Raw genomic sequence first — 23680 nt, forward strand, 5'->3', positions numbered from 1 at the left:
CTCTCTCACGCACACACATATATATAATGTTCCTCTAAATAAAGGAAAAATAAAGTAGGTAACATCAAAACACTGAAAATATGCTTTTGTGAAGCGAGAGGGGGGATAAGACCCCGTATATATATATTACAAGCCAGCTATAATTAAATGATTACAAACTTTTCCAAGAGCCAATAATAATTAATAATGTCTCAGTTAAATTTCAAAAAAGTGTCTGGGTGGAGGGAATCCTCTTTGCCACTCGACCCCCTTCCTCCTGTCCTGTCGTCTTCGCGGAAGTTTGTGCTTCATCTGGCCGGTGAATGATGATTGATGACAGTATGGTTGCATTAATGAAAGTCGTTTCACGCTGCGGTTCAACTAAACAGCTAATCCAGGCTCAGTGCTTCAGGTGAGCGTTGCTGCTGTGATTTTAACCATTTGAATCGGCGAGAACGTTAGGTAAGTAATCTCACGGCTTTTTAAACGAAAAATTTTTTCCAAGCCTGCAAAAATTTACGACCAATCGTACTCTAAGAGCGTTACTAACGTTCGCAAGAGCAGGAGGTAGGTAAATAATTTTTAGTATAATTACTGGGCTCACATATGGTTGATTTGTGTAGCGGGAGATAGAAGGCTGTCTGTCAGATAATTTTAAACGAATTTTTGGACTTAAAAAGCGCAAAGAGTTCGAATCTAAACTATAACTCGATCTCTCTCTCACTTTTTTACTTATGCTTTCTTAAAAAACAATGAATTTTTTTTATTATCCACACACACAGCGCGTCTCTTCCTCAATCTTTTCCTTCCTCTCCAGTATTCATATTTTCATTTCTTCGTTCTTCACAGTACTTCGATCGATCCTTTCAGCCCATAGGTGTGTGTGTGTGTGAAAGAGGTGTGTGTGTGTGTGAAAGAGAAAAGCTAGAAGACAGAGAGAGAAAAAAAAAAGAATTTGCCTTTCATTACATTGTTCAGAAACGTACGAAGAAACCTGAATAGACTGTCCCCGTCACCACATCTACTATCATTTAAACGGTTTGTGATGTTAACATGGATGTCGTTATAACCGGTATTAAGACGACGAAGCTCTCGTTTAGTTTTTGTTGGTTTTGTGTGTGTGTGTATCAGTCTCAGAACATCCAGGGCAGTGATCGACATGGCCATGATTCTGTTTGTGGGTGTCATCTTTTTGCTCACTCCTGCCGTGATGACGGCGGACAAACAGCAACGTATGTATTTGACAACCGTGTGTTTGATTTAAAAGAGTAAATTTTAATCGTGCATGTTTAAAGAATCGTCAAGACTAATTATTATTATTATTATTATTATTATTATTATTATTATTATTATTATTATTATTATTATTTTATTAATCTTGCTAGCAACAACAAGTCTGCATCATATGTTTGAAGATGGAAAGGGCATTATTTTCATTTATTTATCCAGTGCTTTCTGTAGAGATATTATACTTCAGAACTGATCTGGGAACATGAAGTAATGAATAAGACAAACATTTGTGATCGCGAATGTACGAAAGTATTTGCAGGTATTTAAGGTAGCATGGGAAAAAACTGTGGAAGACATGCCCCACAAATTCATGTTGCATATATGACTATTGTGTTAGCGGTGTAAGACGTGCCATGTGTTTTGTAAATGCCCAAAACTGCCCCCCCCCCCTCTCTCTCTCTGTCCTTTTCCTTTCTTACATTCTTCCTCCCTTTTTATCCTTTCCTGAATCTTTTCCTCTCCTCGATACATCCCGACTCACCTCTCCCTTTGCTTACTTCCTCAGAATGCGTAACATACGAAGCTGAACTGCAGTCACGTCCAGACTTCACGCACAAAACGGTGTACCAGGCCAGCATCCTACCTCCGGGATTCTTCATTCAGTCTGTCAAGGTGGACAACAAACGGCCTAGATCGTTCTACTGGTCGGTATGATAGCAGCATTACACGATTTTTGTTTACTGCTTTATTTCGCCGACACGGGAAACTTTTTCTCCTGCAATTCCCTTATGTGTGCGTTAATAAAATACTCCCGCCCTAACCGCATCGGCATAGTCTAATATGAAGTCGATCTTTCATGCCATATTTTTCTTTTCAACAAAGCTGTTTTAACTCCATGGTTCTCGCTAAGAGTGTAGTGCAGTCACTGGTAAAACAAGTAAACGACAAAACCCACAGAAAGTTCGCTCATGAATTTTTGTTTCATGCCACGCATGCAATTAAGATAACTTTATTAAGATAGATTTTTATAACAAGTTTAAATATTTCTGTATGCTGTATATTATATAGGCAAAAAAGAAAACTCTTCAACTCGCATTTTTTTGCAAAGGTACTCGTAACTAGACAGCTTAAATTCTTACAAACCGTTGCAAAACTGCTGGTCTTAACATACTGAATGTGTTTTTTTACTTTGTTCAATATTAGTTTACACTCTGGACTTCTACTGAAGCACATGCACCGAAGTGAACAGTGCTAGTATATATCAGGTTCTGTTTTGTATTCAACGAAATGAAGAGTAAACCCTTAGCAGCTTTCTCAAAATGTTACCTTCTTAACTTAATTTTTGATAGGCTCGAGACGAAAATATCAGCAATAGTCCGAGGTCAGGAGCAAGGTTGAACACTAGTGTAAGCTGACGATAAATATACATGTATTCAATTCGGAAGTTAAAAGTTTATGGTCTTGACAAGAGTAGCAGTCAGAAGCAGGTTGGTTCTAGGGTCAAAAGTGTTATGACCGCAGGTGCGAACTGAAGATGGTGGACATGGACGGCAGCATGCAAGTGCGCCGACGCTTTGGGCACAACGGTACGCACTGGTGGGTGGAGAAAGGTTGCGGTGCGTGGTTCTTCATCACCGGCTGTCCAGAGGGTGTTGTCAGCATCGAAACATCGACGCCTCCAGCCGCTGAATCCATCACCGAGACACTGCCGGCCGGCCGTCCAAGCAAATCCCAAAGTGGGTCTCTGCTGAACGGCAACGCCATCCAGTCTTTGATCAATTGGATAACGGAAGAAAGTGACAACAAGATCCACAGCCTGCTGGTGAGTCACGGTGTCCTACCCTCGACCCTTACACAGTTAAACTTGATCATGTTCATTATTGTCCTTTGAGGTGGTTTTTAAAATCCATTGGTAGTATCACTTCTAATGATATTCTCGTTTTTCTGCTTTTATTCCCGTTCAGTGTCAACTCTCTTGGTGCATAGGGTTATAGCAACCATCTGGTAAACTTCGAGCCAAAAAAAAAAAAAAAAACAACCTAATCGCAGGACTTGCTATTTGACGACGAATGCTCTTTTTGACAGTATACCACCAAAGATATTACTTACGGGTGATGACTGTTTTCTTTGCAAATGTCTCACACAATGCGTAATCGCTCTTTGCAGGGTGCTGGTCCCCAACCTCGAGTTGCCCGGTCTGTGAATCAAGAATTCGAGTTCAATTTTCCAATTAGACCGAGAACCCAAGTGCTATCCTTTTCAATTGTTTGTGACTGGGCAGTATTGTGTCCCATACTGTCTAGAGCCAAATAAACTTAAAAAATAAAGCACACCATTATTCTGCTTGTTAAAATGTATGACCTTTGAGGTCAGCTCTTTCTGGCTTAGAATAATGGATTATTTAAAGTCAATTACATCAGTGCATGTTTTTCTGTTTAAAAGATTCTGAATTTTTATGAAGCATAGATAGCATTCTCAAGGTTTATCAATGTCTTGCCCTCACTGCCATAATGAGTTTTCCATCGGTGTGTATTGTCACTCCATACAGAGCTTTATTATAATCAGCCAATGTTTGCAAGGCTTAATATATTTTCACAAACTTATATGTTCCAAATCACCTATCCTTCAGTTAGGACTGCACTCACACACAATGTCACAGATCTGTCATCTGCAATGCAGTCTCTCTTAGCTCTCAAACCTTTATTATTTGGAAAAAATAGAATCAAACCCAAATGAACATAAATGAAAGATGAGCAAACCTTGTTTTAGCATGTTTACTTGTTTCCCAATTTGATAATACAACATCAATCAGCTAATTAAAACCCTCTTGCAATACTTAACTTTTTATTTTGTCATCGGCAAACCCACCAGTTGACAGTGAATGGTGTAAATATACAAAGATCTGTTTGGCTCGAAGTGTGCATCATACATCACTAATATGTACCATAAACTAATCCACAGTGGTGCTGATCTTTTTTTCGTAAACAAAATTTCCATATAAATATCTACGAAGACTAGAGCATAACAATGTGGTTTTGTTTAACTTAAAAGCTCAAAACACTGAAATATTTTCAGACAGTTTAATCAAACCACTCTCTTCTGAACAACAAACTGCTGATGCAAAAGACACAGAATTATAATGAGAGAACTTAAGACTGTATGAGTCAAGAGCTTAGTCTGGCCTAGGACATAATTTTACTAAATGGCAGACAAAAGCTCCATGAACTTCATTAGAGCTACTTGTTAAACAGGTCTACTTGAGAATTTACTAGACAATGCAGAATGAGGAAGAAGCTGTTTTAATGTCTATGCTGTAAAAGGATATGAAAATGTGGCTGGTCAGCATTTGCAATATCAGCAGGCACACGCACAGACACATTCATCATATCAAGTTACTTCCCAGATCAATAATTACTTTGAAACACACTGCAACATCTAAACAACTATAAATTTCATGCTTAAAGAAGCCTTCACTCAATGAACATGTAATGAAATGAAAAAAAAAAAAAAAACCAAACAAAACCAACAAACCATTAGTAAAACCACCCACCCTGAATGTCACTGCATGATTGCGATATGTATACATCAATGAGAATATTTTAAGGTTGCTGAACTAAATCAGTTAAAGCACATCACAAGTGACAGGTTGCCTCAACTAGAAAATGATACAAGTGATAGTGGTTATTGCATATTACAAAACAGTTTCATTATCATCAACCTGTAGCCAAAAATGTGAACAGTGGACTAAAGTATCTTGGATTGAGGGTATTAACAAGAACACATTTCCCTCCTATATATATATAAAAAAATTGATTTAAAAAAAAAAAAAGGACCAAAATACAAATTACCATTCCAAAATTGTCTGCGCTGATTAAAGGAACCCTGTGAAGACATAAAATGCTATTCACAACCTTCTCATTCACTATAGCCAGCCTTAATATCATTTTCAAGGGTCAGATAAATCAGAGGAAGAATAGGCAAATGCTGCTGGTCTTACATTCTCATGGAATGATTGAGAACAAACATTAAGTCCCACTGACAGCTGAGAATCCAACACTGTCATGCATGGAATGACATCAGTGCCCAAGAGAGATGGATGTTTTGGTCTTTTTTACTGTTGTTCCATGCTGTCAGGCATAATGTAAGAGATGTCATCCCATGGGTGGCGATACAGACCCTGTTTCAGTCTCTTCTGGTCAAGGTAGTGGCCTGTAACAAGAAAGTTTTATAAGACGTTTACTGAAGCACTTGTAGAATAAGATATACCCACCTCTTGCTTCAAACTGCTTGGAAGCAGACATTTTTAAAGTTTAAAATAAAATACATGCAACTAATTCTTTTTTAAGTCGCAAATTTGAATCACCGACCAATACTAGTTAGTTTTTCTCCCCTTTATGATGATTTCTCCATTCTCAACATTTTGTAAGTCTGTATAATAGCCTTTTTTTCTAGATATGACTAAATCAAAAACCTGAAAAGAAAAGAACTCACCAATGAAGCCCATGCTGCGACCCAGTACAAAAAGAGCATTGAGTGCCCCCATCTCAACGTATTCCTGAGCTTCTTCCCTAAAAAATAAGTGTTTGAAAAATTTCAGCATTTTGCAATTTCTTTGAATATCCATTCCATTTCAGAATGTAGGATGATACACCCAAGGGAAAAAAAAAAAAAAGCTTACCGCGTGAAGCATCCACAGTTCCTCAACAAGTCAACAAAACCAACTCCAATGAAGCCATCAACGTTTAGTATCAAGTTAGGTTTCTGAAAACATACAGCAGTCAAATGTTCACAATAGCCACAAGTTATCAAGTGTATTTTTTCTATACAATACAATATCTTTTAATTCTTTGCAAAGCAGTTCTTTAATTTTCTTTGGTTTTTCTTCCATTATCCATTCTCACTGCTTATTAAATTAAAGTAATATATTTGTGATGGCCTATACACAGGACAATTGGAATGGACTGGCAAGTCTCTAGACCTTGGAGGTAGTGATCTTTTCAACTTCAAGGGCATAGTTGAGGAGTGGTGTAGCTGGGAAATGTTTCTGAGCATACTCCTTCAAGATGACAACACGCATGTCTGGGTTGTTTAGCTGTGGAAGATCAATTGAAAATATGTTAATGAACTTTGTGTGCACTTTAGAACTAAAGATGAGTTAGTAGCAATCACATGATGCTAAAATAATATGATTTCACTAATTAGAAGAATAATTACATGAGAGACTGGATGCAGGTCAGAAGGCAATGTGTGATAAACGGGGGCACATATGCATCCAGAATTCAATAATGAAAAAAGCAGGCAGAATGGTTGTCAGCATTTACTGCACTGGTCTGGTGATATAGAATATCAACTGTTTAATTTACCTGTCATCTAGATTTACTTAACTTGATTTGCATCTGTAAATGTTTGGCTTGTGTGCATGACTCAATACAAACTGTTGTAAAATGTTAGCATGGAGGACAACAAAATACTCCCAATGGCTCAACCTACTGATTTGACTCGGTGACCTATGCCCATGATCAGCTTGCCCTTCTTGCGCATGTCATTAACAAACTCCATTGGGATCTGCCCCTTGTCATATGCTTCCGAAAACTGTCTGGCTGCTGCATCTAGTGCTCCTCCAAACCTGTCACCCTATATATAAATAAAAAGCAATGATAACAAGTTACCAAAAAAAAAAAAATAAATAAATAAAAAAAAATAAAAATAATAATAACCAGACAATGCAAACAAGAGCAAGATTGATGAATAAATTCTAGTACATTAAGAAATTAGCAAACATTTTTTTTTTAAACAATTCTTACAATGGTGAGAAGACCTGAAGCCAAGCAAGAAATAAGGTCCTTTCCAGCACGTGCACACACAATTGTGTTGTGGGCTCCCGAAACAGCTGGTCCATGATCAGCCGTTACCATCAAACACATCTCAATAAATTTGGTGGCATAGCGGGGAAGCCTGTCACACAAATACACACGCATATATATGCACAAAATATTTTACAATCCATGTAATACAAAATTAAGTAATGGTAATTTTCTTTCTTCTTCTATCTCTCTTTTGACAGTATATTTAAAAAGCTCAAAGTATATGCTTAAAATCTCATAGGTGACCCCTTTTAAATTCAGCAAGTCCCTTTTCTCCACCCTTAAGTGTCAGGGTTTGGTAAGGTGTAATTGAAAATCTTTAAAGGAAACAACATAGCATTTATGAAAAAGTCAGAAGACTCAAGAGGTGGAAAAATGAAGTACAGTCAGCATTTCTCTGACCTGCGCTGGAACCAAAGAAGAGAGAGCACTCCACCAATGCCCATGTCCTCCTTAAAAATGTCTGTGATAGGAATACCAGCATACAGCAGCTCTTGTCCTCGTTCATCGCAAATGCTAGTCATGAAGGATGCAGGCTTCCGAATCAAACCAAGCTCCTAGACAAGAAAAGCAAGCATTATAGAAAGACACAGTCTTCTTCTACTCTCTAGAGCAGGGGTGTCAAACACCCGGCCCGCCATGAAATTTTACCTGGCCCGCGAAAGAATTTTAGTTAATCATTGTTAATGGCCCGGCGACGGTGACAGTTAGAAGGCAAAGAACAGAAAAGTTCCCGTCGAGCAAAACAAGCGATGGGATGAGTTTAGTGAAGTTTGTACAGACCACCAACAGTGCACTGGTCAAGTTACCACCGCTCCTGTTGATGACCTGAAGGGAGGGTGAAGGCGGGGCCCATAAATCTGACCTTTGACACGGGACACGCTGGCCTGAACACGGGCCGCGGGTCGAAGATTTTTAGTACCTGTTAACTTCCCTGAATCGGTCCGAGATCAAAGGGTGACTAGGGGAAACCCACGTGTATGATGAGGCAGCTCATCCTCAGACTAGTAAAAACTCGTCACTTTCTGAATGTGCGGGTTGGCGAGCGGAAGTCGTCTCGATGAGAAGTTGTGAGAAGCAAACTTGTGGAGATCAAGTTGGTGGGAGTATAGCTTCTGCAAGGATAGGGGATTATATATATATACCTACCAACTGGAATGATATGTGCAAACTGTGCATAATACGTGTAACTGAATTACACACGCGGACTGGATGATAAGTGCCAACTGTGGAATACTGACTGTCCAGTTCCTGCGTCGTCAAGAGGGAATGACTGTCGCCAGGGAGATAAGTATCCGAGTATAAACAGCAAGCCACGGTGTTGAAATAGTTGCTGCTTGTCTATTGATGATTTGTGTCTTTTTTGCCTAATTATATCTTCTTTTACATACATATACTGATGCAATAACATCACATGTCATAGCAAATAGTACAGAGCAGAGCAGATCACGCGATTGTTTATTAGAATTAATTGAAAGCTGTGTGTAGTGTGCGAACTTAACGCTAGTCGTAGGTACTGGTGCGCCATCTGTCGGGGAACAAAGGCAGATGATCAGAGCTAAGCACGTGTTGTGACTTTTCTAAAGACTTTTACATAATAAAGATCGAGAACATTACACTGTGTATTGAAGGGATTTTTGTAATTTCAATACCAATCAAACTTCAAATTAAAGCTAGCCGTTAAAATGGCCAAGAGAAAAGTTGATTTTGAAAACAGAGTCTTTCAAAGCGAATGGGAGGCTGACTACATGTTTACTAATATCAGCGGTAGACCAGTGTGTCTACTTTGTGGAGACACAATAGCTGTGACCAAAGAATATAATCTGAGACGGCATTACGAGACTAAACATCAGGACAAGTTGAAAAGCCTGAATACAGAACGGAAGCTGAAGAAAGTGGACAAAGTAAATTAAGAAGAAAAACTGCTAAGCCTTGTTTTGTTATTATTTTAATTTTGTTTTAATGTATGATTTTGTTTACACAAAATTGATAACAAAACGTTTAGTTTTCTACTGTTCAATAAAAAGTTATCAGACTTAATAATAACCTTCGGCCCGCCACTTTGTGTAGGATGTCAGATTTGGCCCCCTGGGTAATTGAGTTTGACACCCCTGCTCTAGAGTCTAGACAAAGCACATTCTACAAAAGGAAGTTAAATAAAAACTTGCTTTTTATTGTGCCCTCTTTCTCATCCCTTAAAAAAAATCCCAAACATAATAAAAGAGCACTCACTCTAGCCCAGTTGAAGTCCATGGGAACAGTAGGTGGGGTAACTTCAGGTCGTGGAATGATGATTCCATCAGCCACAAGTTTGTTGTATACTTCCCTTTTGATAGAAAAGTAGTTTTAGCTGCTACAACAATTGTGTTCTACTGCATACTAAGCAGAATTTTAAGTTACAAAATAATTCTCACTTAGCACCCTAGTCTGCTTAACCAATTCTATGCAGCAGCATGCAGCACTAAATGTTTGATAAAAACAATAAATAATAGTTGATGATGATGAAATAGATGGGCTGTTTTACAAACAGCTTGATTCAGTTCGGATACAAACATGTTGTAAAATTCAAAGTTTCTTAGCAATTCAACAAGGTTTTCCTTTTGCAACACATTTCCTGTGGAAATCAGGCCTGTTTTCCTTGGGGTACCTTGATTAAAATTTATGTTAAGATCACTTCTATTTTAACTCAAAAGTGTATTTCCCTGTTAGTTTAATGACCAATGAGTTATTTTTAAAAATGAAACTCCACCTAGTTGACCCTAATCAACTTTCCAGGTCTCTGTTACTAAGCTGCTGTGTGCAAGTTAAGACATTTTGTGATGGTGCATCACATACACATACATCTTTTCACCCTTTTTTTCATTAATTTTAGCATAAATGAGTTCTGATATAATTACTGCTAAAACACTAAATGCCCCTATGGCTTATAAAGCATTTTGGCTTGCCAAAAGAATATGTAATCCTAAAACATGAACAGTTTAATATTTAATTCTTTATAGTTTACTAAAACATGTCTAGTTCCACACACAAAAAAAGAGAAAGCTTAGTGACTGAGCAAGAGACCCTGAACTATATAGTAGTTAATAGACATTGAATTAATAATAACTTTACTACATTTGATTATTGTTACTTAAGAAACAAAACGAGGTGGAAATACCGGATAGCATCTCCTAGTTCATCAAAACTGTGAGGTACAATGGCTCCTGCTTCCTTCAAGGCTTTGTTCTTGGCATCTGCTGTCTCATCGGCAGCATTGGCACAGGAACCAGCATGACCAAACTGGACCTGACAGAGGAAAGGAAAAGAAAGCGGTAAGATCATGATAGAATCTACAATGTGCACTTCTTTCTTTACAGCCTGCTGAAGAACTACCAAATCATAACAGACAAACAGATTCAGATTTCTCCTAGTCTCAATGTGGAGAAAAAATGCTATAATGGAGAGAATTGCTCAAGACTACAGCAGCAGCACTGTCTCTTGAAATAGTGTTATTATTGCAGTCATACAAATACATCTGATAATTAACTTTCAAGACTAAACTCAAGTGTGTATGAAGCAGTTTATACTCTATATGAGGTTACAGAATAAATACACAAAAAAACCGAATACCTCAGAAGTAAACATTTTGGCACATGTACCAATGCACCAGGCAATTACAGGCTTGGAGATGCGTCCACTTTTTATGGCTCTCACAATTTGATATTCTTCTACACCACCAACCTGCATAAAAAAACTAGAGATGTCTGACTCTGGACATGTAAGTGAAAGCTTTTCATAAAAAAAATTATGTAAAACATTACAATCAGTCAAACAATTTGTGGATAACAAAAAGCATTCATACCTCTCCAAGAAGGACGATCATTTGGACATTGGGGTCATCTTGATAACGCAATATGTGATCTATGAAAGTGGTGCCGGGGTACCTGCCAACGTAATATTTATCCTCTGGATAAATCTAGACATGAAAGAACATTGCTTCTAGAATATTCTGAATATGAATACTCTAAACATTGAACACAAGGAATCTTTTAAGGCAAGTTTATAGCCCTTGTCACAAGCCATTACTTTCCCAAATGGCAAATGCTGAGCGAAAATACAAGCACGATGTTTACACATCACATTGCCGAGATGTGGTTAAAGGGAAGATAATGCTGTCTATTAAAGGACTATATTTTTTTTGTTTTATTCTCCCCCCTTGACCATGTTTAGACCTCTTTGTCGTCCCTCACCGAAGCAAATAGGAATACCCATGTTTCATGAAAATTTAAACTTTTATTATTACATATTCAAATGCTGTTGAAAGTGTGGGAGTATATCTTCATGATCTTGTTGTCTAGATGTTTCTTAATCTTCTGAATCTGTTTCCCGGTCATCTTTCACACAGGTTACCTGCTACGGAACAAAGTAAAACCTTCACTCATTCAAGCTCAGCACAGGTTTTGCATGGATTTTGTAACTTTTACATGCTCAAAATTACAAATATTCAGGCATCATACCTGTCACCGCCAATGGCCACACCTTCATAGACACCATCAGTATTCAGAGCTATAATGTTGTTCAGTTCATTGGACATTCCACCCGATCGTGAAACATAAGCCACACTGGAGATTAAATCATTTTCAATGTAAATTTCACAAAAAATTAAAGAAGAAAACTTAAGCTCAAATTGCTAAGAAACAAAACAAAAACAGCCTAGTCATAACAAGCCTATTACAGGTTTACTACCTATGTGACCTCTCGGCTCTCATACAGGATCTTTGCCTTTTGGTATATAATACTAGTGAAAAGTGGATATGAATAAAACATTGCAATATTTTGATTTTAATATACCTGCCAGGCCTGTAAAGTTTAGAAGACAAGATATTGTCCAGCATGCCCCCAGTGTTACCAATCTTAAAGCAGCCAGGTTTGACGCCACCTACCTAAATAAAAAAGAAAACAAAACAAAACCCCAAAAGGGATATTTAAACTTTCCAAACTTTCCCCTCTTTGTTAATTTTTTTTTCACAAAAAAAAAAAAAAAAAAAAGAGAGAGAGAGACTAAATTGTAACCAAGTGGGTATAATGATGACTAGATGTATTAATGAGTAGAACTCTAAACTAAAGTGACCACCATAAGTAGTAGATTGCAATGAAAACTCTTTATAAAAACCTGTTACATTAACTTTCAGTTCCCACAAATCTCCAGATCAAGATACTTTTGAGTTAAAGACAAAACTTACTGTAGCAGGTCCAATGATGGTCACCCCCTTTTCTTGTGCAACATGAATCATGTGACGAGTGAGATTCTCTGGGATTCCTTCTGCAATGATGGCAATGGTTCGTATCTGCAATACAAACAATATACATACACAATTTCTCAATTTTGACAATGCACGCTTTCTTGCAAAACTTTATTTTTAGAAGTAATATTAAATCTTTGTGCTCTTTAACTCATTCTAACCCTTTCATGTGTATATGGATTACTCCCTCTGCCTAAACTGTAGCTCATTACTGCATATGTGTGCAGCATGCTATTACAATATTAATGACATGAAATGTGAAAACTGTCGTCAAGTGAGATCACACATGCCAAGTGGTATGCAGTAAAGGAAACTTTTTAACTCTTAGAGTGCTTGATTCACCCCATGAGCTGGAAAATGATGACAGCAGCATCGACGAGGATTTTTCTATATATGATGTAGATCATCAAAGTGAGGAAAATTCATTGGGAGACAACTCCACAAACATCACATAGTGCAGAAATAACCAAACTCTACTTTTTGTACCTGCTTGTAGTTGAGTGCATCCATTGTGCTCTCATATGCTGAACGTAGAGAGGCAAAATTGACCAACACATCAGCATCTGGGTGTTTCTTCATGCAATCATCCATGTTTTTGTAAACTGTTTCACATATCAGCACTTGTTAGTCAAAAGGAAGTAATTTGATCATTCACTAAACAATTCTTAAAAACAATTATGTACTCATTTTCACAGACAATCTGAGCTACATTACAGCAGAAATGAAATAATTAGCAAAGATATACTGAATGTAAACATAAAAAAGATTTCACAGAATACAAAGCTTGAAGTGTGCACTTTTGTCTGTAATGGATTTTGTATCATAAGTCATTTCTATGCCACATACTAACAGAAGCACCATGTATACCACAGCTAAGGGATGTGTTTAAATATATGTTCATAAATAAAGCGCTCATTCCTCATGTTGAAGAAACATTCAATCCCTAGTTCTTTAATGAAGATAATGCTTGTATGCAGAAGATATGTCTGTTTACCAGGCTATGACCATTATTTAATAATCATTTTAGCTAATTAAAAAATAAATACACCCTCACCTGGAATAAGGACCTCTTTGTGACCCCAATAAAACTTTTGTTTATGATCTCCCCTGAAAAGAAATGCATTTTTCCCCCCATTAATGCATCTGTAAATTCACCAAATCTCTCTCTCCACACCCTTCAGCCTCTTGTTTGTGCACAAAAATAATTATGACAAATGTATGATTGTGATTGTGTGTGCAGAAACCTCAAAGCAGAAAATGTATTTTGAAAAGAATACAAAATTTGAACCAAGGGACCCTGTGCAAACTCACACAAATGGGTAGATCATAGCAACGACAGAAGGTTCCTTGCGAGAGCAGACGTAGTCAAAATCCATCATTCCCTGGACAGCCTTTGACTGCATGCCCCAGATGATAGACTTTGTATTGCTGGTGAAAAGAGGCTGCTGCTGCTCCACTGTTCCATCCCCAGCTGCCTGTCCTAAAAGAGGTCCTGCACTAGCAATGGACACAGCTTTGGAGTTTGCATCAGCTGACCCACGCCTGCTGGACACTGGAGATTGCTGCACACACATTACAAGATCTCTGACCACACTATCTTGATTGGTTAGTCATACTACCAAGAAAAGCCAGAGACAATTCCATTCCAAATCAAAATAGAACCCCAAAACCTAACAAGATATCATAAGCCCAAACTGCTTCAGAGCCCCCACCCCCACCTTAAAAAAAAATACAAAACAAACAACAACAGCAAAAAACAGAAAACAAAACAAACAAACCACATCTAGTTGAAAAACTGCCTCTGAGCTGATGAGCAAGAAAGTCCAATTGCAAAGGGTAAGTCTTCGTGTGACATGATTCAAACAGAACTGATGTCTCATTTAAAACAAATCTGAAAATATTGCAAAATCAAGCCTTAAAAAATGTTTCAAGCACAATGTTTATGATCAGGCTATAAGTTGCAAAAAAAAAGGGGAAATACCGTTGACCCTGGCAATAAGAAATTTGCTGTTGTGGGTAGAGGCTGAGGGTTTGTAGGAATGTTCCTCTTGCCTAAAGCCATACTGACAATGGCTGTCATGTGAGTTTCTGGACCAAAGACATGGATAGGAACCCCCAGGCTGTCTCCTACATTTGATGGAAAAACGTTATTTTAAAAAATGTGACATACAAATCATATTCTCCATAAAGTAAAGGTTAAATATATAAAAATGTATAACTGCTCTGACAATACTAAGAATGAAAACAAAGGAATGACATCTGTGCAAACAATTAAAAGTCTAATAAAAAGCTTTAATTTGTAAAAATTAAAATATTTATGTAAGAGAGAACTGGGTTGAAAGTACTTACCAAGTTCTCTCATGATTCTCAGACCCTCTTGATAGTTTGGTCCAGCACGTCTCACATACACAGAAACTTTGCCTTCTATGAGTTTCAACTGGTACTCCCGTAATGCACGTACAATACCCTATAAGCAAACATAATCAAAATTTATTGAAAATCATACAATGATACTTCCCTTTGCAGAAAAACAGCAGGTTTTTGTCTATTACACATGTTCATGATGAACTGCTTAATGTGCACAGTGGAAGCCTATTTCCTTTGTGACACACACACTTACTTGAAATAAACATTGAGAATCAGCAATTAAAGTATGCACTCCTTATTCAGAATCATTAATTCACAAGGAAATATACTCGCATGCACACTTGTGTATCCTTTCTTATCCTTGTGTTTCCATACTGTCACAGAAAAATAATTACTGCCAAGTGACTGTAATGACTATCAATGTATGCATGTACACTGATTTTTCTGAAAGTTACCTTAAAAGTGGTAGCTACGTTTGTGAAGTTTGCAATGCCACCTCCTATGATAAGTATTTTGCCTGCAGATAAAAAGATATAAAGATGTGATTTTAACAAAAAATACACCAACACACATGTTGTCAAACAAGACAGTATTAATGCAGATTTGATGTGACTGCACACATTGACTGTGTGGTTCTATTTTGAACAATGAGGGTTTGCACTGAGAGTTGTGATATTCAAACAAATCTGCAGAGACTGACATGTAAAACAAAATGAATTGTTTCAGGTTATTTTTCAGATTTTTAGTGCTGCAACTGTGAACCTGCTGACTAAATACTAATAATTAGTTTATCTGGCTTGCTTAGACTAAAATTTAGGCTGTATATAGTAGGAAGGATTGTGGCCTATTTCTTAGTCTTTAGACAATAATATCAGCTTTATAAGCTTTTTTATTTTCAACCATGTGATTAGGCATACTTATAAATAATTGTTTATCACCAACAAAGGTAGGCTAAAGGTGCTAACATGCATAAAGTTGCATAAGCACACTCTTATCAAATGAGTCAGAAATTTATTAACCATCATTTAAATCATAACTACTTAGTCTCTTTCGCACACACACCCACATGGACAGGGTGGAGGGAACTGGATGGAACTCTTAAAAAAGAGCAGCTCTCTCCCTTCTGTTCATGCACAAAACACTAACCTCTGGAATCATGCACTTCTGTCATGAGGCTCAGCACTGTTTTGGCATACTCATATGTCTGCTGCTCACTGGGTGCTCCTGAATACTCGCCATAGTTGGCCAGTTCTGAAGCCCCTCCAAGATCACAGATAGTGTCTCTACATAATAATAATAAAAAAAATGTTAGTACAAGCTTTTATAGTAAGACCTACTGCAGAGTGAACATCTTTTTATACAGCTGGCCCACAAGAAAAAACCCCAAACAACCAAAACACCCCAAAAAGTACTATACGTTTTTGAACATAATGAGATGCAGCAGCCAATGAAGCATGGCTTCATGTTTACCCAAGGGTGAGAATCTGCATAGTGATCAGAGAGATAGAGAGATTGAAACTGCTTATTGCCTCAGCTTTGTCAGCCCCAAGACAAGGGAGTTACAAAAATGATTAGCATGCGGTGATTGTAGACTTGCCTATTACAATCATTCTGGTTTTTAAATGTATTCTAATGTGTTATATTTGTTAATAAGGGTGAGAGCTGGGGGAAGAGAGAGTCCCATTGAAATAATTTACAATGCACTTAGCCCTTGAAGAGGTTATAAATGAATTAACAAGCTATTGTGCTGCAGGCAAAAGACTATAAGCATATAAACATTTTATTTAAAATGTTTCTTAGATAAGAGTGTTAATTAAAAATGCTTACGCATAAATGACCGAGGCACCACCACCAGCAACCATGGTCCAAATGCGACCAGCTCTATTCAATACTGTCAGTTTTAAAGATGCTCCACTCTTTGCATCAAGTTCAGCAATATAGGCTTCCTGTAATAAATACAAATGTAAAAATATCACTTTCTTTTGATTTATACTCAACCACACACTCACTTCCCACACACATAGTTCAGGTATAATACCAAACATGCATCCTTTTTTCAAATAAAGAGTTGCAAACTGCCAAACATGTGTTTACTTCTCTATAATTGGTGGACTCAAGAAGATGCCAAACCTGGAAGACCTTATCTGATGAGATTTATTTTACTGCTTAGTGCCAATAATTTATGCATTTGCTTTTATATTCCTAACATTCACCCCCAAAGATATTCATTTATCTTTTACTAGCCAGTAAAACTTACTTCTGGCCAAGCATCTCGTCCAAAAGGTGGGGGGAAGTCTATGTCACCCCATTTGGCTTTGCAAAGGAACTCAGCACATTGGTCAATTTTTGCAGCCAAGTCCAGTATGTAGATTTTACCGTCTGTGACCACTATAAAAATCAAATCCAGCATAAAAATTTAATCTTCAGTGAAAACTCACTAAAGAAATGACTGCACAAATGATACAAAAATACGGTTGTATTAAAAAATAATAGTTTTAAATGAAACACTAACACACAATCAGAGGTGCTGACTAGAGTAATGTGCACCCATATCTTCACAGCTGAGTGCACTTATAGGTATTTATACAGCAACAAATAATAAATCAGATTTACATAGCATCAGAATATGTGCACATGCACATCTCTGTGTGCAAACACATCTATTTAAATATATATTAAACATAATTTACAAACATGTATATGGAAATAAGTATTTAATATTTTAATAAACATGCAAATGTACACAGAAAGGCATAATCTCATAGAAGGCAATGATGCTGAAAGAGCTGTCATACAGAAGCAGGTTGTCAAGAAATGATGCAGACACAAAAGTGTGGGCTAGCAAATGTGTTGTGGGTTTAGGCTCTGAGTGGACAGAAGCTGCACTGGATGTGTATAGAAACAAACAACAATGTGCTATGTCATTGTCAAAATGTGCCAGAAGCACAGTCTTGATCAGGGGTGGGGAATGTCTGCACTGTGAAATCATTTGGTTTGTCTTTGCCAAGAAAAAAACAGGGTTGATTTGAAATTCAATAATCTAGCAGCAGAAATTTATATAAAGTGAATCATATTAATAGCATAAATTTTAAGGGACAAGCAAGAAGCATCCAGTACGGGACAGATAGGATACATACAAATGCATGATGCAAAACACACCTATGCTTCTCATTCACTGCCAGTGGCCTGTATTGCGGTGACTCAGAAGACAGTCAATGTCAGGCAAGCTGAGAGTGTACACGTTGCAAAAAGTGTTAACACATTGTGGTGAAACTATGGCTTGACCAAATATAGCAGGACAATTTTTAAGTTGATAATTTTGTATGGCGCACAAATGATGTAATATGTACATGGCCCTTAACAGAAAATAAGTTCACCTGGTCTAGATGGCGGATAACTTTGGAAGGTACTGAATTTCACAGCTCCATGACTTCCAGACACAGCCATTATGCCAAAGAGCTTTAATATTTTGGAAGCAAAATGGAAGTTCAATTACTGTACTAAACACCACAGACAATGAACACTCAGACAATCTCACCTAGAGGATTTATCTCCAAATATGTGAAGTACAGATCCTTGTAAACTGCATACAGTTTCAGTATGAAGTTAGTTAGAACTCTGAGGACAATCAGATAAAGTGCATATGACAAAGAGAAGCTCCTGGGTGGTAAATCAGAAAAGGTCTTCAGCAGCCATTTCACCTTTCTTATTTTAGCTCATAATCCTAAAGAAAATAACTACAAATTTTTTTATAAAACAGAAAGCTTGTGAAAACAGATTGAATATGTGCTTACTTTTTGTACAACAGCAATATAGGCCAACCAAAAATATTCAAATGCAGTACAACTCACTCTCTGTCCTTCTCAGGAACATTAGCCAGCAATGTGCTTTTAATGGCTTCAGCACTGGTTTCAGTATCCACAAGTACATCAAGCTTCACTGCCTATAGAATATAACCAAAAATCATTTCATTAAAAAAAAAATAATCGTAGCACAAGATAAAAAGCCCTATCCAATGGTACACTAATTTCTCCTCAACCTGTGTACAACATTACGGATTAAAATCATTTTCCCTTTGAAAAGATAGAAAAATCTACAGAATGTTAGCATCACCTTAGCATCCACATCTCCAATGTCAACACCACCTTCATGATGAAACAATATGGTATCAGCATAGCGATGTGAGTGGATGCACACATAGTACTCTTCATCCTGAAATGTAGATGCAGCACACAAAATATTTTACTCACGATATTGAAGTATAAAGAAAGAATTTTCCACCACAAATCTAATACACAATAAAATAAAAATGTGTTAACATGCTTTAAAATCACAAACAGTAATTATGTCAGTACACCTAATAAAGTACCTGTATTGTGAAAACACTTTTCTTCATCACTAAAGTTCATTAAATTTAATCAACATAAAGTACACAACAAAACATTTAAAACAGAGAACATTTCTTACTTGTTTGTGCTCAACAAAAGGTTCTATAATGAAATTTTTTAGTTTTCCTTCAGCAGCTCCAATCTGTGAACAAAATCAGCTCTGATTATGATTCAGAAGCAAAGCTCTTAAACCTTCTATTATCAGGGATGGACACAAAGCTACAGAGAAATATTAAAATTGCTGTGTAACCCACTTACTATAGGTGTGAGATTTGCAAAGAATGCAGCAGTTGAGATGCCTACACAAACTCACTTATCTTTCTGAACATACCACCCACCCTGGATAAGATACGCAAACAAAGAGTTGCAGAGGCTAGTGTCCATCCCAAGCATCTTATCTGTTAGACTCTTGCCAGCAGCTAGCCTTTATTTACTAATGGCAGACACTCAAAAGCAATCACAAAATACCAAGAAATCACACTCTAACCTTGAAATTTTTGCCCAGTTTGTTTTCTAGCCATTCCTTAACTCCTTGAAGGTCAACTCCAGCCTTGATGAGTCCAAGCTTTCCTCTTCTTTTAATCAGCTGATCTGGCTTAACTACTAGTTTCTAAAAATTACAAGACAGGGGAAAACTTTAATAAATTAAACAGACACTATCATTATCAAACTGTCAATTTTAACTATGTGAACAAGCTACTTAATTTTTTTCAGGGAAAGGTACATATTAATAAAGGAAAAAAAGATGTCTACTATTAATGTGAAAGAACTTTCACACTACACAAACAATGCTGATCACAGTTGTTAAAACTTCTTTTCTTGAATGTTGGCTGCCCTTTAAATTCATTTTTAGAAAGAACACTGTGCCAACTTCTCACCTTTTCGTTGAGCCAGGGATTGTCTGCAACAAGTTGATTCCAGTTGACATCCTGGGTGACAGTTACTACTCTGTTTTGCATAGCTGCACCCTCTAAAAATTTGTTTAGCAGTTCCTTGCCCTTGGCTTCACTGACTGCCTTGGCAGACATTGTTTGATTGTTGTATGACTATCTTCACCTATGTAAATCTAAACAAAGAAAAAAAATACACTTCATTTTGCAGCTGTCAAAAATAAAATTTTTTAAAGGACAGTTTTAACTGCTACATGTATTTTATAATCAATGATTGTTCAGGGAGATAAGGGGAAGCTAGGAGTGGAATGAGAAAAATATCTTTACCTTAAAATCTTTTTAACAGCTACATAGCCATAAGACCATCAACTGAACATGCTTTTGTAGACATGTTATTAGTAAATTCTTGAAAGTAGCATTTACTACTCATTCATTACTGATTGCTTAAAGGAAATATTTTGGCTTTGTTAACTTGGTTCCCAACACATTCAATCCCTCCTAACGAACAAGAAAACATGCTAGGTCTACAGCCTGTGGGAGGCTCAGGATGACACAGAACAAATAGCAAGGGACCAGCATTTAAGCCTAAGGCATGATAAGAAAAGGTTCTTGCCTTTCTCTGCCACTGCCCAGGCACACACTATCCTCAACACAAGAATGATAAAAGCCAACAGCAGCACAGACAGGGACTAGAACCTTGCCCTTGACAATTCAAGTCTAGATGACAGCAGTAGTAGTTAATGATAGGAATTGCACTGCATTTTTAGATAAAACATGGTGAGAGATGCATGGATGGCAGGGCAAGAAGTAGGATTAGTGGCTTTATGGAAAAAAAAAAAATCTTGGGGGAAAATCAGTTTTGCTAAAACTAGTGGCAGGATAAGGAGGCTACACTATAAAATGTAATGCATGAGGGTGTGTTTTTTTTCCCAATGAAAGTTTACTCCACTGTAATAAATCCAACTGCAGCACCCAGACCCACTGTTTGTCATACTTGTCAAATAAATGTAGTCTTTTTAAAATCCATTATCATCTAGATGTTTACTAAGATTGAGTGCAACACAACTGGCTGAGTTAGCATCAAATCACAGAAACCGGTTGATTCCAGACACAATGAAGAACTGCTTTGCCTGTTGTTGCCTGAGAAAAGAGTTATTACACAGATTACAGCAATTTTTGCAGCACTTCCTTTCTGGAATCAATCCAAGTTCTGGAGATCAATGATGGCTGAGCTGATCTGTAGTGTAAGCTTTAGAGTGTGAACAAGCGTGCTACAAAAAATGTTTCAGCCAGACATGCTCTGCAGTAGTAATTTTACAGTCCTTGAAATAATAAGGCCTGGTTCAAACTTTTGGGCACTTATTATGTGAAATCAAAGCTGTATATTCATAAAAAAAATTTAATTTTCAATTATTTAAGTTTCACTACCTACACTCTGAAACCTATATTACTTGTATCAGCATGCAGTAAAGCCTTCATCAACATTTTAAACAAGATTATGACCGTTTAAAAAAAAATACAACAGTGAGTTTGAACCAAGTCATATTATTGTTACAGCAGAAATGGTTATCAATGTTTATTGATTATGCAAGTCAAGTAGGACCGTAAAATAACTACTGCAGAAAGTAAGGGAAAGGACTTCAATAGCAAGTCTAAAATTCACTATTCTTTTTAACTATAAAAAGCCACAGAACAGGAAGAAAAATAAATATCAAATATCATAAGTGAAGCATCAGTGCATTTAAAAGTCTATGAACACAAAATCTTATTATGAGTCATCCATTTGTCACATAATATAACAGTCATAATTAATTTTGCAGCAATTCTACGATTAGATGACTTTAACATAGCAGCTACAAACAGGCAAGGAATCATAAAACCAGTACTTTGGGTGAAAGGTGAACAGTTTCATTCAAGCACATACACACAACTATACCCTCACCCACCCACCTCAAAGCACACATCCAGACCCGGATCTCAACTGAAAACCTATAAGGTGGCTTGAACTACAAGGTATAAAATGCTGCAAGCAGGTAGTAGTATTAGTTTTCTCCTTAAAAACTTGAGTGATAACACCACCTTATATTAAGGGCCATTGATTTTTTTTTTTACAACCAGGATATAAATGATCCAGCATACTTTCTGTTAGTTGAAAAGCACAAAGAACAGTCAACCAACAAAATAATTAGTTGTAATGCTTAAGAATGTGCAAATAAGAACTGCAAACTTTAAGACTTTCTTGGAAATCTTAATTTATGTAATAACTGTCCAAAATTAGAACGACCCCATATGGGTGTGAGAGGCACATAATGGACACTCCTTAAATCAGAGAACCAATCCCCTTTGGCCTACCACCTACAAGTAAAGTGATAAGAAAATTTACATCACACATGAACATTAACTGAATAAGGAAGAACCAGTAGAACTGGACAGTTACATCCTAGAGGACCTGGAGTCTGTTTAATCTATTGGGAGCACAGTGACATGGTGGAATGGATGCTGATTTATAACAAAAATCAACAAAACAAAATGAGTGACATTCTTTTAAAGAAATCTGGTGCCCTAAAATAATCAGCCAACATATCAAAATACCCCTCATCAATACTGTCAGCACAGTATGAGGCTGAAACAGAGAGCTACCCCTCTGACCCCCCTCCACCCCACCCCCCAAAAAAGCTGTATACTGCACAACTAGGCAAAAACATTTATTTCATCCTACTCCTTTCAACAGTTACATCTATGCCATAGATCATGATGTTACTAAAATTCAATAGCATTGAACTAATGAAACAATTTTCACCATGCATTAATCTATACTCTTTAAATACAATACTTTCTCCTAATTAGCTTTTTTTTTTTGGTCAAGCTCAAGGTAATGCCAGTTGAAAAGCTACATTGCACTTGCAAACACATATAATGTATTTTGATGCAAAATATTAAAACATAGAAGCCAGCCGGTTGTTAAATGTGCGGACCGTCACTGTCGCGGTGTTTTTTTGCATAACTGTCAGAGCACAAAGATTCAGACAATTGAAAAGACCGATATGTGGCTATTCCTATCTTTAAAGGTGACCATTAGATATCGGTCTGATTCAAGTGTCATTGTCCCGCTGACTTCTATAGCCGCACGGCAAAATCTTTTCCAAATAAAGGTAGAAAATTTATCTTGCTTGCGACAAAAGGTTAAAATGATAAATGAGAAACCGAAGACTAATTTTTACTTCTGGTTCTAGCGCTGATGAAGATATGAAAAACCTTTCTAAACAACTCGGTGATATACGAGTTGATAATGTAAACACTGCACAGTTTCAGGTCAGCGATCAGATTTGAATGATATTCAGTGCATGTCGTTGCAAACGTACCGCGATAATCATAATAACAGCTAACCTTAAAACTACAACAGCAATGCCACAATCAGATTTATAAGTTTCGTGGTATTATCAGTCTTACCTGAAAAGATGCCACAGAGACAGTCTGTGCAGGACAGTGCTGCTACTTGTGCAAGGTTGGAAAACGTTGTCAATGCTCGATCTTCTCTGACGACCACGCGATGACTCGGGAAGCCCTCACGCCACTTCTATCAACATAGTCCAGCGCTCTGCCAGTGTCGACCGCGCTCGCTGCGAGTGGCTTGGTGCGTGTCAGGCGATGACGCGATTCATCTTGGCATCCCCTAACAT

The 23680-nt window shown here is 37.2% G+C and overlaps 2 protein-coding genes across 6 annotated transcripts; one reads left to right on the top strand and one right to left on the bottom strand.

The window, feature by feature from the left end:
- The first annotated feature begins 256 nt into the window (after positions 1 to 256).
- On the top strand, positions 257 to 4041 carry LOC112564405. Of its 3 annotated transcripts, none has more exons than XM_025239193.1 (5): positions 257 to 391; positions 1111 to 1211; positions 1775 to 1913; positions 2731 to 3031; positions 3376 to 4041. In XM_025239193.1, the coding sequence occupies exons 1-5, from the start codon at positions 303 to 305 to the stop codon at positions 3520 to 3522; spliced, it is 777 nt and encodes a 258-aa protein (XP_025094978.1). In that variant the 5' UTR covers positions 257 to 302; the 3' UTR covers positions 3523 to 4041. The 3 variants fall into 3 exon arrangements, with proteins under 3 accessions (XP_025094978.1, XP_025094980.1, XP_025094979.1); XM_025239195.1 differs by having other exon boundaries at positions 324 to 428; XM_025239194.1 differs by having other exon boundaries at positions 335 to 438; positions 1109 to 1211.
- Positions 3969 to 23660, bottom strand: LOC112564404 (ATP-citrate synthase-like). 3 transcript variants are annotated; one of them, XM_025239191.1, is made up of 31 exons: positions 23451 to 23660; positions 20614 to 20702; positions 19989 to 20176; positions 19598 to 19720; positions 19190 to 19252; positions 18836 to 18934; positions 18574 to 18665; positions 18261 to 18340; positions 16980 to 17110; positions 16550 to 16668; positions 15869 to 16005; positions 15178 to 15239; positions 14705 to 14822; positions 14337 to 14482; positions 13667 to 13917; positions 13410 to 13462; positions 12842 to 12957; positions 12296 to 12400; positions 11904 to 11995; positions 11570 to 11674; positions 10915 to 10996; positions 10683 to 10793; positions 10231 to 10358; positions 9306 to 9399; positions 7476 to 7630; positions 7014 to 7164; positions 6700 to 6843; positions 6188 to 6301; positions 5888 to 5970; positions 5701 to 5777; positions 3969 to 5418 (listed from the first exon to the last, which is right to left on the bottom strand). In XM_025239191.1, exons 3-31 carry the CDS (start codon positions 20136 to 20138, stop codon positions 5321 to 5323), a joined length of 3279 nt encoding a protein of 1092 aa, XP_025094976.1. In that variant the 5' UTR covers positions 20139 to 20176; positions 20614 to 20702; positions 23451 to 23660; the 3' UTR covers positions 3969 to 5320. The 3 variants fall into 3 exon arrangements, with proteins under 3 accessions (XP_025094976.1, XP_025094975.1, XP_025094977.1); XM_025239190.1 differs by lacking the exon at positions 20614 to 20702; XM_025239192.1 differs by lacking the exons at positions 18261 to 18340; positions 18574 to 18665; positions 18836 to 18934; ... (3 more) ...; positions 20614 to 20702; positions 23451 to 23660 and adding an exon at positions 17882 to 17909.
- Between the last annotated feature and the right edge of the window lie 20 nt (positions 23661 to 23680).

The sequence above is a fragment of the Pomacea canaliculata genome, linkage group LG5 (assembly GCF_003073045.1).
Source record: "Pomacea canaliculata isolate SZHN2017 linkage group LG5, ASM307304v1, whole genome shotgun sequence".
Classification (NCBI taxonomy): domain Eukaryota; kingdom Metazoa; phylum Mollusca; class Gastropoda; order Architaenioglossa; family Ampullariidae; genus Pomacea; species Pomacea canaliculata.

What these genes read in the sequence shown, in the direction of transcription:
- LOC112564405 (XM_025239193.1), top strand. Translation starts at nt 303, where the DNA reads ATGATGATTGATGACAGTATGGTTGCATTAATGAAAGTCGTTTCACGC. An exon ending in GACGGCGGACAAACAGCAAC is followed by an intron (nt 1,212 to 1,774) that starts GTATGTATTTGA and finishes TTACTTCCTCAG; the next exon opens with AATGCGTAACATACGAAGCT. An exon ending in CGGCCTAGATCGTTCTACTG is followed by an intron (nt 1,914 to 2,730) that starts GTCGGTATGATA and finishes TTATGACCGCAG; the next exon opens with GTGCGAACTGAAGATGGTGG.
- LOC112564404 (XM_025239190.1), bottom strand. Translation starts at nt 20,138, where the DNA reads ATGTCTGCCAAGGCAGTCAGTGAAGCCAAGGGCAAGGAACTGCTAAAC. An exon ending in ACGTAGCTACCACTTTTAAG is followed by an intron (nt 14,823 to 15,177) that starts GTAACTTTCAGA and finishes GTTTGCTTATAG; the next exon opens with GGTATTGTACGTGCATTACG. An exon ending in TCTTATTGCCAGGGTCAACG is followed by an intron (nt 13,918 to 14,336) that starts GTATTTCCCCTT and finishes ATGTGTGTGCAG; the next exon opens with CAATCTCCAGTGTCCAGCAG.